The sequence below is a fragment of the Ursus maritimus genome, unplaced genomic scaffold, assembly GCF_017311325.1.
Source record: "Ursus maritimus isolate PB19 unplaced genomic scaffold, ASM1731132v1 scaffold_34, whole genome shotgun sequence".
Taxonomy (NCBI): domain Eukaryota; kingdom Metazoa; phylum Chordata; class Mammalia; order Carnivora; family Ursidae; genus Ursus; species Ursus maritimus.
In genome coordinates, this window is record NW_024426008.1 from 2,057,975 (window position 1) to 2,079,565 (window position 21,591).

General features: G+C 47.0%; 1 protein-coding gene across 13 annotated transcripts in view; it reads right to left on the minus strand.

Moving 5' to 3' along the window:
• The window catches only part of AOPEP (aminopeptidase O (putative)), a 348,963-nt gene that overhangs the window by 25,424 nt on the left and 301,948 nt on the right, over positions 1-21,591 (minus strand). For all 13 annotated transcript variants that reach the window (XR_005831814.1, XR_005831819.1, XR_005831818.1 and 10 more), the window contains one exon: positions 13,204-13,320. Coding sequence is in view for 6 of the 13 variants with exons in the window: in XM_040620156.1 (XP_040476090.1) it covers positions 13,204-13,320 (117 nt within the window). In the remaining 7 variants the exon portion in view is untranslated. The remainder of the gene's footprint in view (positions 1-13,203; positions 13,321-21,591) is intronic.

Below are 21,591 nucleotides of genomic sequence, written 5' to 3' on the forward strand. Positions count from 1 at the left end.
TCTTCCTGTCTATTTCATTAATCAGGTAACGGGGTGGTGGGCGCCTCGTCTTGTGACCGCCTCGGGGAGATCACAGCCAAACGCTGCGCACGCACAGGCCCGCGCCCGGCCCGGCGGCCTCCGCGGCGCCCGGGTTCCGCTCAGCGAGTCTCAGCGCTGCAGGCGCTCGCACAGGCCAGCGCTGACCGCGTCACCCGTTTTACTATACTTCGGTTATGTCGGTAGAGCTGAAAACATTTAACGACCTTTTGAACTAGGACTCAAATTCACATCACTCCAACCTCGTGCCGGGAGTCACCTGAAATCCTAGTCCCAGACGCCCTCCGTGTGGTCAGCCGCACCGAGGACGGGGGCGGAGGCACTGGGGGGCGGGGAGGGGAGCGAAGACCAGAACCTGAAGATGAGAAGAGGGGCATTTCAGAAGTGCAGAGAGGCAGAGCTGCCGCAGGCGACGAAGAGCAGAGTCCCAGGGACCCGAGGGCCCACGCCCTCCGTCCCGCTGCTCTGCGACAGGGTGTGCGGCAGGGTGCTGGCGGCCTTCCCCCCACTGCGCCTCCGCCTCCCCTGCCCAGGCTGGGACGAGGGACAAGCATGCGCCCCTGCCACGGCCACGCGGGGGCTCCTCGCACCCACCAGCCATTTAGCACAGCAGGTGGCACACGACTGGGGAAGAATGATACAGAAAGAGAATTTAGGTCCCCGGTTCTTCCCACGCGGTCACGACAAAGTGTTTGCTATACAGACACGATGTACAGGTGTGCGCCGTAAATACCTCAGTCCAACATAAGCTGGTTTGAAAATCTGCTTTTCAGGGTTCTGCTCAAGGGACGTACTGAACAGAAAAATGATGTGGGTGCTGCACTCGGCGCACAGGTGGGTTTTCATACAGCAGTGCTAATCTGCACCACAGGAAATGGTTTCCAGAAGCTTCCAGGCTTCCACAGCCTCCATGAACAAAGCGCGGTAAGTACACAGACATTACTGTTCTCCCCAGGGAGCCCAACAATGCGACGGATTCTTGGGGTTGGGTGCAGATGGGCAGGTCTTGGAATCGAGGTGGGAACAACGAAGGGCAGGTGTGCAGAAGCGGATTCATGTTGGACTCACTTTTGGTGACAGAGAATGGAAACCCTCCAATAAGCCGTGTAAGTGCCCCAGACTGGTGGATCCCTGACCCACAGCAGGGGCTCCTCCAGGAAGACGGGCTGTGTGTGTGGCAACAGGCATGAGCCCCCGGAAGGCCTGGTAGACGTGTGGCCTGGCTGCATCTGACACGTGTACCTGTGTAGACACATGCACGCACACGAATCCTTTCCCTCCACTCTGGTGTTTTCTGTCCTTTTCTTTACGCTGGTTAGCGATCTACTCAACTGATTTCATGACCCACTGTGCCCTGAGCCACGGAGCCCGAGGCCCAGGCTGGAGACCTGGGTCTGCCACTCAGCCCCGTCAGCCGGCCCCGCTCCCTGGGGTGCGGTAAGAAGAGTGTGGCCCCTGTAGGCTGCTGCGGAAGGTGACTGAGGTCGCCCAGGGCGAGTGCAGCTAAGAGTCCCAGATAGTGAGTGCTTGTCACCTTAGCAGGACTGGCATGTTTCCGGCTTTCTTTTCTACTTCAGAAGTTCTGGTATTTCTTGAACTTATAAAAACTTGGGAGTATCATCTCAAGGAAGTGCTGGTAACTGGTGAAACGACAGAGCAAGGTGCCTGTCCGACAGCTGCTGTTCGAGGGTGGCCTGGAAGGTGCGTGAGGCAGAGCAGCCTGCGAGGGAAGGCGGGGCGGGGGGGGGGGAGCGAGGTCCCCAGGACTCTGGGCCCCTGCTTTGCCTGCCCAAGCAACTGGATTTAGGAGTCGGAGGTTCCCTGCGGGAGAAGAGGCAGGGGTGCCACCAGGGAGGGGCTGAGAGGTCCGGGGAAGCTGGTGCTTCTCCCGTCATCCAGAAAGTACACCCAGGGGCCGGGACCTGGGAATTTCCCAAACCACCTGTGCAGACAGAACGCTCGGCTCAGCCGTGTCTCAACCCCACGGTGTTTCTTCCATTTCAAGGAAGTCCTCATTACTCAAAGGCTCGCCTGAGCCGAACTACTCCTGGCTGCTCCTCTGACTACAACCGTGCTCGGAAAAGGGGACCTGCCTCGCAGGGGTCATCTGTATTCCCAACCACGTCTCAGACTCAAGGGGGCAGGTCCCATGACCCGATAGGGCCTCTCTGTGATACGACCGCGACCTTCATCAGGACATGCTGGGGCTCCCCCGCACTTAGTTGTTCTCTCCCAGAAACGGGAGAAAGACTGCTGAAGAAGAAGCCCGCTCCCCACCCCGATTATCTTTTCAACCTGAGAATTTTCATGTCCTACAGCTCCGTTAAAGTCTCGGTGCCCCACAAAGTCCCAAAGCATGTTAACAGCCTTTGGCTTTTTAAACAAGGAGTCTGTGAGGGGCCAGCAGGCAGAGGGGACAAGGACATCGGCTGTATGGGAGATGGCACCACCGCGGCCCCACCTCACCCAGCAACACCCGTATGGGCGCACAGGATCTTCGAGCACACCCCTGGCCTTGCCCTTCGGCGGAGCCCACCAGCACTCCACCCCCATCGGCCACTCTCTTAGAGTGGGGTCTACCACCTCCCCCGCCCCCAGTGCTTGTGGAGGAGGCTGTGTCCCCTCGTTTGCCCGTGTACGTACCTACCCTGAAACACAAACTCGGGGAGAGCAGGGGCCGGGCACCTTCAGGTCATCTCCAGGCCCCGTCTCGATGCCCGACACAGTACACGCCTGAGAAATGTTTCTGAATGAATGTATCCCTTTTAAAGACTCAGAATGCTTTCCAGCTACAAGGAAATTATAAGGCACAGTTGGAAGCTGTAAAACGCTTTGAAGAATGCCACCCATCCTATTTATGACAGGAAGTACTCCCCTTTCTTTTCAGTCCTTTTGATTTCAAAATTTACTGTTAAAGGGGAAAAAAATCTGTCTAGGGAACATGATCTGGGAAGCCCATTAAACCTCATTTAGAGTTCCATTTTATATCTGTAAACAGAAAGACCAAGGCTCATGGCTTTTGGGAGTTAATAAGTCTAACACTGCAATAAATGAACCCGCTTTTTCAATTTGTGTCTGAAATTAGATTTAACTTTGCTTTAAAGTGGCTTTACTGCTGGTGAGGGAAGCCTGCCCGGCAGCAGGAAGGCCTCTGCAGAGTGTGGCTCTGGGACAGACAGCATCTCCAGCAAGTGTTTTCTTCAGGGGCGCGTGTAACGGTCTGGTGTGCCTCAGGAGAAAAGATGAAAGACCCCTCAGCTGTGTGGCTGTCACGAGACCCCCGGTATCTGTACTTTGACTCTAGCACTTTTCGCTCCCACATCCACTGCTCCTTACTCCAAAGAGCTGCGATCTTCATGCTCTTTTTTGAAACAAAAAGAACTAGAAGTTCCTGCATTTGCTGTCACAAAGCCAGGTGGGCAGGGTTAAGGACAACAAATGAGGCATCAGAGGCCGTCTGCTCCTCCTCAGGGCTCTTACGACCCATGCCTGACTTGGCCCCTAGAGCTTGAGGTGATGGACAACTGGTTGTAACTGGTTATAGCCAAATATAACTAGAGCTGCGGCAACACAAAAAACAGGGATCCTTCGGGACTGCCTCAACTTGATACGTCCACCCAGAGTGACCGGGAGGGTACGTGGGATGACAAACATCAAGGATTAGAAGAGGAAGCCTTACAAAGTTCACAAGGGCAAGTTCTAACCTTTCCTCCTTCTCCTGTGGATATACTGACTCTTCTATCCAATGACATTAATGCTATTAAGGGCAATTGGCTTCAAAAAGTAGAATCTGGGAGCCCATGTTGGGTCTGCCTTGAAATGTGGCACAACTTGGCTTCCTTTCCCATCAAAACTGAGCACCGGATGACAGTCTGTTCCAACATGTAAGTCTGTAATTAGGAAGGAATACATTCCACCTTCTTTCTTCCTTTTGTCACCATGTGACACACAGCCTTTACTGAAAAGAGGACTTCTAATGTTGGCAGAAAACGGGACCATGGGTAGCTCCTCCAATAAGCTCAGAAGGGACACCGGTGCCTTCGCACTCTCCTCAGAGGCAGACTCGAGGCTGGGGGGCCTCCCCGAGTCTATCAAAAAGGATCGTTCCCTCCCAGAAGCATTTCCCTACTCCAGCCACCTTGTCACGTCAGATGCTAGTAGCTGCTATTCCAGAACACCTGGAGACTCAGGAAAAGTCATTCTCCAAAATAGAAGTATTAGATGCTGAGGATAAAGTGGTGAATAAAACAGACAAGGCCCTGTCTTCCTGGAACTTGTATTTCAACAGAAGGTGTAAGAAAAATCCAGGAAACCAGCAACACCTCTGTGATAAACGCCGTGAAAGAACGTAACACGGCGCAACGGGGGAAGCCGGAGTGGCGCAGGAGACGCTGAGAAGGAGCTGCATGAACGGAGTGTAGAAGGAGGACCAGACACCAGTTCCCGTCCGAGGCGGCGGCCTGAGCCCAATCTCTAGCCATACCACACACGCCGCAAAAGTGTCAGCCCTCCCCTCCCCTCTCTTTTTAATGGCTATTTCTTTCAATACCCTCCCTACAAAACCACTCTTCACAGCAGCTGAGATGTGGAAACAGCCCCACGTCCATCAGCTGATGGATGGATAATGGCTGTAATCCATACGATCGAAAATATTTGGCAATAAAAAAGGAATGAAGTGCTGATAAAGGCTAAAACAGACAATTCATGAAAAGAGGACATGAAGTGAAAAGAAGCCAGTCACCAAAGGTCACATACCATGTACGGCTCCGTTTGTATCAACGTCCAGAACAGGCAAATCTAGACAGACCGATGAGTGTGTTGCCAGGACCGGGGTTGGGGGTGAGGGCGACAGGAACGACAGTTACGGGCTACGGGGGTGTCTTTGCGGGAGGACGACAATGTTTTACAATCATTTGTGGTGATGGTTGCACAACTCTGCGAATACACTAAACCACTGATTGTACACTTGAAATGGTGATTTGTGTAGTCTGTGAATTATTTCTCAAAGCTGTTATTAAAAACAACCAGAGTCAAGCTGGGGAAGGCTGTTTCAGCAAAGGGCCCTCTGCTGCAGAGTCTATTCTTGTGGGAACCCCCTGGTGTCCTGACAGCAGAGCCAGGGGACTTCTCGAGCTCAGCGCTGCTTCTACCCACAGATGGGCAAGACCACTTGGTCTATGGAACACGGCTCCATTCAGTTCGAGGCTGCGGTGCCGCAACATGCAGACCAAGTGTCAGTGCCACCCCGTAAAGTTTAGCTGATCCTTCAATTTCACACACTGACACATGCACAAAATGCCACGATCTGCATATAAGTGGGAGCTCTTTAATTTTTTAAACAATTTAAGTCCAATTCTCCCTTCGCTCTCAGATACCAGCACAAACATTCACACATAAGAGGCATATGCTGCCCCGACATGGCGTGGGAGCCACAGAGCGCTGCCCCTGCGCGGCAGCAGCTGCCCCGGGGAAGGCTCCCCGCACGCCTCGGGCAGAACCAGCATCCCACGTGCGGTACGTGGCTTCCACAGCTCAAAGGCCAGACTCCCCCAGTCTCAAATCCTGGTATGCTGGGGAAGAAGAGAGCAGGGACCGTGTCCAGGTAAGGCACCGGAGGGTAGAATTTTGGCAAAAGCAAGCCCTCTATTTTAGGGTATTTACGGGACACTGTACATGTGAGTATGGCTCAGTTTACAGTTGTGGAGAAAAGATGGCAGTGTTCATAGACAACAGTGTGCTTTTTTGCAGTGGATTTCAGCACAGAAATAGAATGTGAAATATGTAAACCACTGATAGAGCAATAAAGAACCAACAAAACCCCACACTGATTTCACTCATGAGCCCTTTAAAGACAAAATGAACATGTGATGTCACTGGACATGTGAGGTACCTTGCGGCCCTGGGCACTGCCTAGAAGGTAGCGCTGGCAGGGAAACCCCCTGGCGGTGAACGGCTTCCCGGGGTTGGGGTGCTCTGGGCCCCGGATGCCATGAGGAATGTTGTAAACTATGAATATTGTCCTGCAGTCCTCGTGGCCGGGGAGGGATTCCTGGAACTTGAACACCCCCACCTTCCCCCGGGTTTTGGGCTCTACCATAAGAGCATTAAGGCAACGAACGTTACCTGTAACTCCAGAAACTGTGCTCATCTCTGCATCTTTCTGAGAAAATCTGTATAGAGAGGGGTGTGCGGCGGCATACAAAGCTTCTATACCAAGGACCTGCTGCTGAGCACCAAATGGTAAAGAACAAGGAACAGTGAGAGACTAGAAGCTTCTCTAATCAAGTCTGGCTGAACCTGTGGCTAAACGCCCCTCTAGTAAATGTTCTTTTCCTTTCTCTTCTATTTACAAATTATAAATATTATCAACTGATTGTGTTTATTTAAATGGCCCTTCTAAGAAAAATTGAGTAGGTTATGCCATCAGTGGCTCATTTTTTCTTAATACATCTCAGCAGCCGCGACACGCTGGAACAATTCAAGGTAATACAGCATAGTCCCTGGCTTTGGGAACAAGAAATGCGTATTAATCTAAAAAATAAAAGTTTTCTTAACTCTGTCATTTTAGATCAGTTTTTGAAAAAATCCTTTATCATAGTACAGTAGGAGACACTTTACTTGTTGCAAGATTTCCACAGAAAAAAACCTAGGGACACTGAACTTAGTAACAAAGAAAGAAAACTCCAAGAAAGACCTAGACATATCTTCCTGACTTGGAAGGAAATGTTCCAAAACCAGTTTCATAAACCAAATACAGCAAAGGAAAAACACACAAATACAACTAAAGAGTTTATAAGAGCTCTGTTCTCTCCCACATCATAAAAGGCACAAGGTTTAAAAAGACAGGTATGTCTGCAGCAACTAAAGAAAATTACCCCGATCTCTTTTTTCAATCTGTACCCCACCCAAGCCTTCAAAACTCTAGAAAAGGATTTATAAAGCTGTGTCAAAGAAACAGCTCAGCCCCCCGCTCCAAAGCACTGTCTTGGCTTTTTTAAAAAAAGGTATTAATTCGCACTAAAGCTCACATCCAAAAGTTGGGCTTCAACAGCATTTGACCTTTTGATTTGCAACTTGAGCTTAACCATGTCACCAGGCCACCAACCCGGACTCCCTACCCCTGCAGAGAAATTGTGACAAACAGCCCAGTGCTGGATATGGCAGGTGTTTTAGGAAACTCCCATCTCACAACTCACCCTGAAAAACCAACTCGCTAATTGCCACACACCATTCTGACTCTCCAACAATGGTCTCTTTTTTGATGCTTAATCCCAAAACTGCCTCGTGGGGCTCTAGGCCAGGACGGTGCCTCCAGACAATGCCGGTTAAGGACATGCGGAGGTCCTGGGGTGCATGTGCAGCCTCTGGGAGGAGGGAGAAAGAGATGTCCCTGCACCGTGCCGCCCTCCCACAGCACTGGGGTCACGGGCCGGACACCAGCCAGGCCACAGCATGTGTTGCTCTGCTGCGTGGACTGTGTGTGGAGGTGGCCCGGAGCAGAAGGAGGCACGGAGTTCGGGGCGCTGCATTTTAATAAATGTAACCAACTGAGCTTCCTGAAGTGCCAACGGAGCCTGAAGAGACTACAGCTAACCTCTCCTCTAACCTGTTCTGTGAGGAAAACAGAATACAAGCGCTTTCTTTCTTTTGTCCCTGGAATGCTGTGGAAAAGCAACCAGAGGAGTGAAGGGGAACAGGGAGCTCCGTGTGACCGGGACCGGACCTGAACACTCTGCGAAGACGACGGTGAGCTTGAATGGAAGGAGGGTTAGCGTGAAAAGGAACGGGCGGAATCACAGTGGTGGATCAATTTTAGAACGCAGAGACGCAGCAAACTGAGCTTTTATTCTCCGCCCTTTTAACATGCCAAGGTCTGTGAATCATGAAATTCTCTCAATTCACAGGAACTATGCTTTGGGCCCAAATGAAATCCAAAATGAGCACCAGAGCTGTGAGACCACTGCACTCCTGGAATCATCCCCTCCGACTTCAAAGAAATGCTGCGGTGTTTTCTGCTCCAGCAAACGAGGAGTTCTCTTAGTAACACTGCACTCCAATGCACGCCCTCCCGCGTCCGTGAAGCCCACCGTGGTAGGGCCGTTTATCGCGTTTTCAAGGGCTCTTCAGCAGGAACCAGAGGAAGGGCCTGCGAGGCTGGATGTTTTCCATTTGCAATCAACCTTGAACGTGTCCTTTGCGAGCGGAGCGGAGCGGCTGGATGCTGGCACGGCCGAGTCTGTGTTCTCTGGTAGAACAGGTTTCACCCTCTTTGCTAATCTGCCTCCTCAGATTTGCTTGCTGCTACTACTTTGGTTGTAAGTTCCTTCTTCTTCTTCCTTGTGAAAGACTTTGCTTTCACCTCTCCCAAGGTTACATTCCTTGGAGGCCCAGAAGCACCGCAGACTCAAGGTGGCCTTTTAACGTTGTTAACTACCTTTCCAGCTCCTCCGTGCTGTGCTGTGACCAACTGTCAGGCACTTTATTAGATGAAAGGAAAAAACTGCCTTCTGTGAATCAGCCGGTGCTGTGGAGCTGGGGTTCTTACATGGGGGTGACTCTGCCCCCTAGGAGACATTTGGTTATGTCTGGAGACACTTCTGATTGCCAGACTGGGAGGGGGTAGGTGGCGCTCCTGCTAGCATCTCATGGGTAAAGGCCAGAGCTACTAATCTTCCTACAAGGCCCAGGCCACCCCACAAGAGAGAATTACCTGGTCCCAAATGTCGGGAAGTGCCGAGGTTGGGAAACCGTGATTGACAGCAAGTTCTCCCCTGCACCCTCCCCTCCCAGCCCACCATGCCCCCAGATCAAGAACTCTGTGACCTGATGCTTAGGGGCTGAAGCTTATGCTTCTCTTCTCTCTTTCTCCCTGACTAAAGGAAGGAGATAATATAAAGGTTGTTTCAGAAAAATAACAAAACCCGACCATTTCACAACAAATGAGACACTGTGAATCTTACATGAACAGAAATTACATGAAAGCCATGGACGTTCGCAGACATTTTCTCACGTCGTGTTGGTAACAGTCCCATGAAGAAAGCGTTTAGGGCTCCTTTTTAACCTGAGGAGACGGAGGCTCAGGATCCTTGGCCATGGTTCGCAGGGAGGAAGCAAGGGAGCTGGTGAAGAGGACCCTGACGTCGCCGCACCCAGCATTTCTCAAACTGTGGGTTGCGACCCATTTGGTGGGTCATAAAATCTATTCACTGCATCACGACGCACGTTTTTAAAGAAAATGAAATAGGAAATGATAGTCAATGTAAAACTGGTTTTGTGAAACTCTTCTTGCCACTTGGCTGCAGTTCCGTCCAGGCAATGGCTGTGCAGACAGGAAGATGGCACCCGGGAAGGGGACGACTCGGCTGTGGTCACCAGTCATTTGGGGGCCTGGGACTCGAGTGCAGCTCGTCATCAAGGCAGTGCCTTGGCCAGGACCAGATGCTCAGCCGGGGTGTAAAGAGGAGATCAAGGCATGGAAGAGGCACTCCCAAGGCCAGAGCAGGCGCCGCCCCGTCCCTTTCCTTCTCACAGCCAGCCATGAGGGCGTGTCCCCTTGATGGGAGACTAGAGGGCTGTCATCCAGCTGTCCCACTTCAACCCAACCCAGGAGACCTCTCCTTTCAGCCCTTGGTACTTCCCCAAACACAACGAGGGGAGGGGCTGATGCTAGTTCTCTGCCAGAGAACTAATTTTCGGGCTCAATCTGCCAACTGAAGCACCACAGCAGAGCATGACATCCTGGGGACCCTCCTGACCAATGTCTTCTGTTCCCATCTAAGCCAGATAAGATGCTGAGTTAATGATTCTGAATTTCTGAACACTCACCTGAGGTGTGCCCCTAATTTTGAAGTGCTCACCTGTAGTCCACAGCAAGAAATTAACTTCAAGGCCACTTGAGGAGCTCTTGGGAAAAAAGGTCCCAGAGCCAAGCTGCATGGCTCCTCACCCCCCCCACCACAGCAGCTACTGCTAACCGTTCAAGAGACCTGCTAAAGAGGGCAGGAAAGTCATCGTTTAGAAGGGATCTGAGAAAATATTCTTTGTACCAAGGATCAGTTAAACTTCTATTTTCTAACTTTCAGGGCTCTTTAGTTGAGCCAATATGCTCAGAAACTACAGACAATATATTTCTGTGAACTGAGGTTCCCCTCAGCTCATTTTCCATCCTGGTTAAAAGCAGCCCACATATGGTTAGTAGTTTCATTAGCTCCGGATGTAAAAGATGGTTGACTTCTGTGCTTAGGGTTACTTTCCAGGCTAAGGAAGGCAAACATCCCCCACCTGTGCCCCACGTTTCAGGTGGTGGCAATGAGAATGGGAAGGCAAGGCATGAAGTGGCCTACAATGCTACGCGTGACTCTGCCCCGCTCCTGATGACATTCGTCCTCCAGCGCTCTTCCCGTAAGCCTGGGAGCACGGGGCATCCCTCCCCTGCAGAGCAGGCCTGTGCGCTCACGTCATGGCTGATGCGGGCACCTGGAAGTCAGGACTGGTGGTCAGAAGGCTCACACACCCACCGATCTGACCTGCAACACACTGACGAGCCACACCAGGCTGAGCGCCATGCTCAGAAATCCTGACCCCACGGACCAGATGTTCTGGAAACGCAGCTGAAACCCAGAAGCAACACAGCTGATACAGACACTGAGCTACCTAGAGAGAATAATAAAAAATAAACCTCCCAGTGGACCGCACGAGCCTGCCCACACACAGAGAAGGCAGGGAAGGGCCCAGGAGGGTGACAGCAAAGAAGGTGAAGCAGCTCCTGGACGGAGGGCCCCAAGTCACGGCAGGACAGGAGTCGCACACCGTGGAGAACACTCTGGTGGGACGTTCCGACAACAAAGGAGTGCTGCAGCGCACCGAGCCGACAGGGGCGTGAGCGGCCGCACACCCTGCATCAACGAGCTGTGGAGACGCTGTGGCAGCCAACGAGGAGCAGCAGGCTCCCCTGTCAAAAGGGACTTTATATATATGCTTTCAGGAAAAAGGCCCGTCCGAGAAGAGTAAGGGGAGCCTTTCCGTACACCTTGGAGACATGGGGGACCTACACTCCCTACTCTGCTGGAGAGTCCCGTTGTCCCTGGGGCTAAAGTCTCGGTCCCAGGTCCCAGCACCCTGAACAAAGAGCAGCAGGGCCATAACTCACTGTTCTTTGCCAGGAAAGTCACTCCAGAGCCCTTTCCCACAGGCATGCTTCAGACACAGCCTGCCACACTCCAGTAAATTCGGCCAACTTTCCAACGACTGCTATTTAGGACATATTTAAAAGCTCTGATAATGACTGAAAGGGACGATCCTTATTTGTTTAGGTCAAGGAGAAGCACCGAGAATAAAGTCAGAATCCTCAAGACCTTCCCATCAAATAATAATTCTTTCTCCTATGAAATGTTCTGTCACTTAAAATAAAGGCAGATGGTTATTCAACTAAATTCCTGCTAATCAATGTCACAAGAAATCACACTTAACTAATAAAGTTTCTAGAAAACAGCCTGGTTGGCCAAAACCCTGTTGCTTTTCTGGTTCTGAGTGACATTTCAAGGAAACTTCATAGTGAGATGAGCTGTCAGTGTAACTAACTCCATGCCAGGACCTCAGACAACCTGGGAAGGGGGCAGGGTAGAGCACACTGTCAGAAAAAAATCCCAACTGTGCACCACGGCCTCAAGGCCCCCTCGACCTGCCCCAACCCCCAGCCCTGACCTCAACCCAGCAGGCCCCAGAGCCAGGTGGACAAACTCCAGATAAAGCAGGCCAGATCAGCCTGCAGCTAAGAGTGCTGTGTACTTTTTAAAAGAGTTTTCAAAAGTAACAAGGGGGGGAAACAGGGTGTTGGGCCTCATAACTTCCGGGCAGAGAGTGACAGGTGCCCGGAGCCTGCTCTGATCCGCCTGCCCTCGCCTGTCCGCTGCCGGTCACAGGGCGCTGGCATTTCAGAAGAATTCAGCTCTGATTAAAACATAACCTCATGCCTATAAATAAAAATGTCTTTTAAACACTAATTAAAAATAACAGGCTGGCATTTGGAAACTCCCATAACAAAAATATAAGAGTTGAAATAAAGAACAACAGTTGCCTGTTTGATCCATGCTCAGGTGCGTAACAAGCCACATGTGTCTTCTCTGAAGTTTTCCATTAACTCTTGAATTTATGGGGCTTTAAAATGCATAACAATGTCCATCTTACCTTTTAATCTAATAATGTCACAGTGAGCTTTTCCCGATTTACTCCGTTTTAGTGACTGTGTGATTAGTTTCCATATTTTAGTTAACCCAACATATCCAAAATATCATTTCGACATTGTAATCAAGAAGAAATCATGAAATAATTTGCTTTTTTGTACACCATGTCTTCAATTTCCACGGTGCCTTTCACACTCTCGGCACCTCTCAACTCACGACGGCCACAGATCAAGCACTCAGGAGCCGCATGTGCCTGCAGGCTGCCACACGGCCCTGGACAACTGAACACAAACCAAACTCACTTGCATTTTAGGAGTTTTATAGAAAAGAGTTTTTCTCATTTGGACTGTGTGCTTGCTTGTTTTTTACTTCAGATGACTTAATACAATAAATATTTACTATTTCATGGATATAAAAACTCCTGGAATTCATCTTAGGATTCACACCACATTCTTCACAATAAGCTAAAAGATATTACAAACCACATCATATTGCTTTCCCACAAGCATCCAGTTTTGCTTTTCAAACCACGGCTGTTAGATTTAGTTTTCATTTCCTTTACACATGGCTCCTTTCCTGTCCTAACTGAATGCAACCAAGCAGCTCTGGCACATCGGAGCCAAGTTTCCTTAATGTGCAGCAGGATGGCGCCACCATCGTGCACAAAATGACCCGCCTGAGTTTCTAATTCAAAAACACTCCACCCTGTCTGCTCATTCCTTTAGGAAACTTCTGTCCGTCTTTATGATTTAAGAAGTGAAAGGGAAAGACACAGGACCTCAAGAGAGACTGGTGATAAGCAGGATCAGAGAGGCCCCACTGTAGCAAGCCCAGGTGGGGAGCAGTTCTTCCCTCAGGAGCACACAGCGTGGATGCTGCTATTGGGAACAGCAGTTTCAACCGCCTGGGAGGCAATGGGACCATCACTCTTCACCAACAGAGAGGGCCCACCGTCTAAAGTCCCAAGAGCGTTCCTGGTTACCTCTGCATCCTGCTGGGGGAGGTGGTATGTCCTCTCGAGGCTTTGCAGAGTGCGGGGGTTCAGAGTCTTCTGCTCCAAGAGATGCTCCAGAAGCAAGACAAGCTGGTCTGGAAGGAGCTAAGGGCAAAACCAAGAAGTCTGTGAAAAGACTAGAGATTTGACCTTGGTAAAACCTCATTGCTTACACCACATCCCCAAAGACACTGCATTTTGGAGCCTGATTAAGCCCTATTCTCCACGGCTTTTCATGTCAGTTCTATATTTAGAGCAGATCAAAAGATACAGTGTTTATTATTTTTAGGTTGTACGATGTGATTTAAGGTGTGCGACATGATTTAATATACGTTTACACTGCAAAATGATAAAAACTGTACTTAATAAAATATTATCATGGTTCATTAGATTTCTTTATGGCATGTAAATGCCAAAAAATGTCATTTAACCCAGATAAAGATTCAAGAAGCCATCTGATCTTAAGTGAACATATGGAAAAGAAACAAGCAGTTTTCAGATTTCCTGTACCACCTAAACCTTGCAAGTGTACACTAAGAAATAAAGGGCACACAATGAAACAAGAACCATGTGTCACAATCCCTCCATTATAAATATTACAAGTTTACCATTCCGTTTAAATTTTAAGATGATTGTACATGTGATTTTATACATGTGTGTATGTATAATTACACACACACACATACACGCTCTCTGCACAAGCTTACTCTTCTTCCTGAATTTTCATACAGTCAAAAAATGGTGTTTATCACTTAAAGGCAAAGAGAGGAAGATGTTCTCATATGACATAAAAACAACGAAAATTTATGAGCAAACAGTATTTGTGAAATCCAAGAACTTAAAATGTCTTATTCACTACTGGACTGCGTGCAATGCCTGGATCAGCCCTGACCATAGGGCAGTGCTCAAATAAACTCTAAACGGAGGGAAAAATAAATTGAAGATACATCTTGCAGGAACTGTACGAACTGAAAAATATTTATTCTGAAATCAAGGTTTTAAAAGTATTACTCTGAATTCTATTATTCTCTACATTTAGCTTTTCTCCATCCCTGCTTATGACCAGATAATCCCCTGCCAGCTAACTTGATTTTACAGGTCTAGAAGTCAATGCTCGACCAACAGAATATTCATACCACCACCTGGATTTTAATCCCCAGTTTGATACTTTAAAAGAAAATTTAAAAATCTTACTACCTTTCTACTAGCTTTTGCCCCCAAGGGTGCACTCTGCCCCAGCCCCATTCCCAAACACACACACAACTTCCCGAAACACACATGGAGGAAAACCGAGCAGACAACACGCGCATTATTCACCATGCAATTTCACAGGGAAAGCATTTCTCTTACTTCCTCATATCGCCCTTCAAACTAATAATAAAACCCCCACTTTCCTACAGACAAACATGGATGTGCATCACTTGATTTCTGGGCATGTTTATTTTATAACATCACTTTTTCCACCTTAGAGTCAATGCTGTGGATCGTCTCTCAGGCTGACAGGATTAAAACAAGGTACCTTCAGCAAAAACAGGGTTACAACCAGCACGGACCGTGAGGTCCTATAGGAGGACTCAAAGGATAGCTAACACTGTATTTTCTTTCATTATAGGTCATGTGCCTTTAAGATGTTTGAAGATATCAAATCACTACCTAAAAACCAGTAACAAAAATGCCAGTTTTTCATTTTTTAGATTTCAGACACATGAGGCTTTTATATTTTCAAAAATTTACTGTTTACAAAATAGCCCAAATCCAGGGAGCCTTCTCACCAGTTCCTACCACGAGCAATCTCCTCAGGCCCTGCCTGGCAGCCAGGCTCCCTCAGCCTTCCTTCCCACCCACAACATCCTGCAGCCTCCCTCTCTGGATCTTTCCTTCTCGCATTCCAAAAGGGGCCTTTCTCTGGTGGAGGCTAATCCTTCAGCCCCGGCCTTGAGTACACCCCTCAGGTCCCCTTAGGTCACTCTCCAATTGTCCTCCTGCACTTGAACCCTCTTGACAGAGCTGGCCTTTCTCCTCCATCACTGTCTCTCTCCCCCACCTCACTACTGCCCTTTACAGAGTGTGTCCTAGCAGCCCCCACCAGGTGGTGGCCGGGCCTGGCTTCTGCCTCTGCAGAGCTGTGGAGGGGAGGCCCCAGCCTGAGTCAGGGGCCCATCCAGCCCTACCCCCTGACAGGCACTCTCAAAACTGGTCCCCAGCATATCTATAACTAGCCACCCCCAGGAGCAACAGCTTGATGTCGAGGCCACTCTGGATGCAGGACTTCTGAGGAAGGGCTCACCTGACAGAGCACAGAACACCCATCAGCTGGGGACTTGGGCCCTGCTGGCTAACTAAACATAGCAGGATCCAGCCCTGCCAATTTGTAGGGTTACAGGGAGGGAAGGAGCAGGAAGGAAGGCATCTCCCTATTATGTGTACGCACTTACAAAGAGCCTGTTGTTACAACTCAAGTTTGGGATTTGGTTTAAACTAGAGAGACCCACGGAGGAAAGAAGCCCTTGAGTAAGAGGATTCACTTGGTCCTTAACTTACCCCAACTGGGTCTAACCAACACACACAACTCCAGCTTGAAACTGAAGAATTACTAGCTTGTGAACGGATCAAGATACTTTTATATCCTGAAGTTTTCTTCTGAGCAGAACGGTCACACATCCTCGCAGAGAAACAAAACCAAAGGATCACTGAAGGCCTTTGTCCTCTTCAAATTTTCCACGATGGAAAAATATTTAAAGCCAAGCCCCCTGCCCGAAGATGGACAGCAGAGATGGATGGGGGGGGGGGGTCAAACCCTTAGGGCTCTCTAACATGTTTCATTTACTCTAACTGGAGAGAGGCAGAGAGCAAGCCGCATGCCCTTCCAGGGAGCCCCCCCACCGCCACCCCAGGCAGCGCTGCCGGGAGGGTCGGCCTGTTCAGAGAGGGCAGAAGGCAATGAGGGCCCACGCAGAGACCTGAGACCATTTCTCCCGAGCGAATGAACACACGCAAGCTGGTCCTACGGTTTGGAGCAGACTTGTAGAAATGACTCTCCCTTAGTAAACAACCTGTAGCCATCTGGCTTCCAAATGCGGCTCTTCTAATTCACCAGGAAAAATGCAGTTTCTAAACAATGAGGAAAGTAGAGAAAATCAGCGATCAAATGCTCTTTTGGTACACAGACAATAACACTGATTCAGTATCCTTCATTCACAAACAAGTAAACATCACATAATTTTTTACATGACATTACAAGACCCCGAAAAGAGGATAGGAAAGCAAAAATGTGGTAAGTAGCTCACTTTAATACAGCACATTTCTCTTCCTAAAATAAACATTTACTCCCTATAAAGCCACCTTACAATGAAAAAGAAGTACTATGTAATAAACCAAAATGTTTGCACAGCAGTGGAGAGACATCGCACGCTAGCAAGTGTGCTCAAAATGCGGGGCTGGGCACCAACCCGGCCCGGCAGCTGGCACAGCAGCAATGGGAAATGTTGTGTGGGTCATTCCACTCCCACCCACGTAGAAATCAAATGAAATCTCACATGACTTCTAGGCCAACTGTGTTTTAATGCAGCAGTACTGAGGGCTTCCGTCACACTATGGGGTGATTAAGGAAAATAAAGTGCGCGTTTCAGAGCATTATCTCCTGAGAAAGCAGCTCCTCTAAACATTATAAAAGAACCCGCCTTTATTTCTGAGGGTCTAATGGTGCTCACGCCCACAGTTTACCAGTGACAGGAAGAGAAGGTCCCCTCCTTTGCACACACAAGGACTTCATGACGGGGTGATCGCTTTTCCATAGGGAAACCACCTCGGTACTTTAAAAATTCATCTGCCGCAGAAACTTAGGCGAAATAAGACAATGGGGTGCCAAAGTCATGTGCATGTGAAAGAGAACTTCACAACACGGAAAAACTTAATACATGAATACAAAACTTACGAATACGAAACATAACATAAAATGCTAAAGGGGGTCAGTCAATATAAACGCTATTTGTTAAGGATTTAGAAGTCTGTCTTCTCGCTGTGAAGAGGGAGGATTCCGTAGTCGCTAATTACCCAGAAATGTACAAAGAAAAAAGTCTACCTGGTATTTTTCCCAGTCAGCTTAAGAGCTGAGGGAAGCCACAGAACTCTGAATGGTTTTAAAGAGTTTCCACACAGGCTCTTGGAAAGAAAATATGAAATTCCAAACCCACCCTCCTAGTCTACAAGCAGCACAAAGCAAACAAACCCTGACTCTTCCAGAAGCCCCTTACCGCTGTCAGAGGGGCATCACTCACTCCCAGCTCCCAGAGGACCACCCACGCAACTGAGCCCCTCCACCATTTCTGCCATTAGCAGGACGCAGAAAAGGCCAGCTCGCCGCCTAGATCAGAAAATGTCACGAATGCGTCCCACCACTGACCTTCCAGAGGCAGGAACCGACAGAAGGAACCCGGCGCCGCCACTGCCTGCACCCCTTCAAAAGGAAGGCACCTCCCCTCGTGGCCCAGCTGGCCCGCTGCAGCCGCACACGGAGGAAGTCTCGGAGAGGCTCCCAGACAGGGAATGAGCCTGGGACTAAGGCAGCCACCAACTGACAGTGGCGTGAGTTCTATTATTACCCCATTATCACTCTGGATCTGTGCCTAAATGAAGCATGCTTCCTCCCTGCTGCCATTTCCTTTTATCCTGGCTGGAGACTAAAAGCGGATCAATGGGGGCAATACATATGATGTCACTTCAATTTACAGCAACAGCCTCCCTCCTTCAGTCTGTCTGAAATACACAGAAAGATCAATTCTTCCCAAAAATGGTTAAAAAATGCTTAGGGAGCATTCTTCTTCCAGAAAAGCATTCTCTGCTATATTTGTCTATGTTACTACGGCAGGAACTGTTTACACTGAACAAAAACAGAAGAAATGGGGGAGGGAAAAAAAATCTCAAATTCTCCTGTATGCTGGAGACTGGCTGGCTGAAATTCAACAGAAGCAGGGGCCAAACCAGAATCGAAGCAGCTGACCTTTCAAAGTCACAGGCTTTCGGGTGCAGAGTCACAAGAGAGACAGCAGTTCTTTGCCCCTTGGATTAAAAAGGTAATCCCACAGATATAAAGTCTTTTTTATAAGATTTCCCCAAAGTCGAATAAATTCCTTTCTACTCTTCCCAGAACACACACACCACACGAAATATCCTCAGGTGTCCCCACAGTCCACAGTGTGAGAACAGACAGTGCAGTGCCCCTTCATGTACTTTTCTCATTACGGGCAACAGGAACGGACTATAGAACACAAGGCAAAGCCTTAACAAATCATCTTTCAGACGATGCCCTGACCCAAAATAAAACAAAATAAGAACTGCTAAGTTATATAAATTTTCGTATCATGACTTTTGAAAATGGGGTATAATTAAGATGTAATTTTAAAAATCTCCTCAAAACATAAGAATTCTCCTTCCTTACTACCCCAAAAGACACACAAAATCCTAAGAGTATCAGAACCCTGGTGAAGCTGACCTTCCAGACCCCAAACACCAGCCAGGACTACGGTCTTCATATCAATGTTAGAATATGATCTTCTTTCCTAATGATAAATGTTTTTAAGTGACAAAAATGAATTATTTAAAAATATGTACACAGGACAAGTGTCTGCCTAAGAGCTGTTGTCAACTAAGGTATCATGATATAATTAAAATATTCCTAGTTTAAACTAGTAACTTACATGGAGGAAAAACAATTGGTTTGAGTTGCTACTGAAAACAAAACCTACAAAGAAGAACCAACCTCTGCATGCTAAAACAAAACCTTAATTACATTTTAAAGAACTGCCAAATTTAAGAAAAGAAGTCACAGTTCCTATTATTTTGGGGACACAAACTTGATTTACCAACAAATGAAAGTCACCAAATAAAATAATTAAAAGTGAAAATAATTTAGTTCAAAATACAGAAAGCAATCAACAGACATATTTATCCAGCATAGTCCTTTCTGAGTATCAAACATCTTTAGGGAGTATGTCTGTAGTCCGATTTTAGTAGGAAAATTCAAGCTGAAGCAAATATTCATATAACTCATTTCACAGGAAAAAAAAGTTGGGAAACATTTTGGGAAACAAAAATACAGTAAACTCCCCTTGCACACATTTCTTCCCCTCTTGCCATACTACACCTCATTCTTTTTAATAGCTGCGTAGTGTTCCATTATGTGGTTCCCTACCATGGCTACAGTCTGACATACAAAATCAGCTGACAGTTTTCACTATAAAGGTATTCACATGCTGGACGTTGGGGTGGGGGTCGTAAATTAGTACGCAATTGAATTTTGAGTTAGAAAATATTACTACTTATAAGTTAGAAACTCCAGCTCATAAAACATACACTCTTATTCAAGATAAACACATCAGTATTAAATACAGTATTATTAATTTAGATAAGAGCATTAATTCTAAGGAAACAAAAAGAGGATTCTTGTTTTAAAAAAACCTAAAAATGTAAGAAAAGTTAGAAGTATTCTCTGATACTTTCAAGAATTCCAAATTCTTTAGAAAGCTTTAAACAAGCTCAACATTGAGCATGCCATTGTTGTCATGGCAGAGTGAATGAACTGATCACTTAGGAATTTATAGTTTTTTTTCCTTCATGAGTGATGATTTTCTTGAGAAGCATAATATTCAGATCAGGAATTGTCTCCCTTTGGCCCTCTGGTTACTGACCTGGCAGGTTGCTGTAGGGGAAGCAGACATGACGATCTTAAGTACTCTGGTAAAATTCTGGGAAATTCCAATGTCAATGTTTACAAAATGTATAATGACATAAACCATTAATGTACACATGGTCATAAAAGGTGACTAGAAGACTGCCTTTTATGTTGTTTAAATAACATGCTTTGTGTCAGACAGCATAGAGTTTGGGTAATACTTTTACAAAAGTTGGGGAAATTAGCACAGGAAAATGTGACCCCCTTATATAACGTGAAAACAGGAGAACAATCTATGCCAGTCAATTATATCAGATCCTATCTGCTCATGATGGTGTCTGCTTTAGTCTCTGTGGCGTCACTTTTGGAAGTACCACGACCAACCCATGGCTCAAAAGTAGAGGACATGAGCTGCCTGGTCTTTTCCTTTTTTCCTACCTCCAGCTGAAGTAAACTATTTTTCTTAAATCATGTCAAAAACATTTCCCAATAATTTACTTAATGGAGAGAAGATCTACTTTATGAAGAAATTCAATACTGCAATCTAATTTAAGCGATGAGATGCATAAATGATTAAAGCCCGTGCTCTAACGAAGTGCTGAGCCAGCACCTGGAAACCGGCGGGGGGCGGGGGTCTATAATGAGGTCCAGTTAGTATAGGCAGAGTCACGAGAAACCTGTCGGCATTTCTCTAGTCTTAGAACAACAATATTTGAAAATAACAGATCTCAAAAGTTCAGATTTCCATGCTTTTCCATAAAGATGAACGCTAACACCATCAGATAAAAGACATAGTTCTGTGCACACAACACTCAAATATTGCTAGAATCCTACATTTTCTGAAAGCTTTGCACATACAAAGCATTGCCTCAAACAGCTGCATGCTCAGATTTTTGTTGTCATTTACAACATAAATGAACTATCAAATATTTTCCGTTTTTTCCAAAAGAAAAAGAACAGTAAACTGTAATTTCATTCAAATTCAGAATTTTTCTCTTTTTCTCTCACTTCCTATATTACCCCAAAATGTCAAAATCACGGTCTGTGTGACATTTATTACAAATTAAATACCTGAGTAAGTAACTATATCAATTTTAGATTCCCCTTTGTAACATTTGGTCGAATAGATTTCATGCAGTCCTACGCTCCTGGTAAAGAGTGATCTACAGAACACCCACAAAAGGTGTTCAGAAGTATAAATATGTAACTCGTAGTAACATTGTCTAAAAACGTACTTTTCCCTCTAAACAACAAGTAGTGAATAAATTGGGGGGGGGAACTAAGCTCTTATTGAAAATACACTCTTCAGTATCTTATGGATCCTCTTAAGTGTAAACAAAGAGTAAGTTCAAACAAAACTATATTTTAACATCTGTAAAAAAGTTTAAGGCAACTCCTTAGAGACTGTCACCCGACAGTGCTCATTTCTTGTGCCATCTACCCCTGGCCTGACATTCACATGTTTAACAAATTTAAACAAAGGCATTAATGTCCAATATAATAAGTGGAGTAATATAGTAAGAATGACTGCAAGAACAGTTGGCAATCAACAATTTGGCAATTTAAATCTATTACAAGAAAACTTATAGCTACAAATGAAAACTCAAGACAGAGGTGATTCTCACTTCTAAACTAAAACAAACCCAAAAAATACACATATTAAAATATATCAATTTAAAAAGTTTTATAAGCATTCCAATAATGGA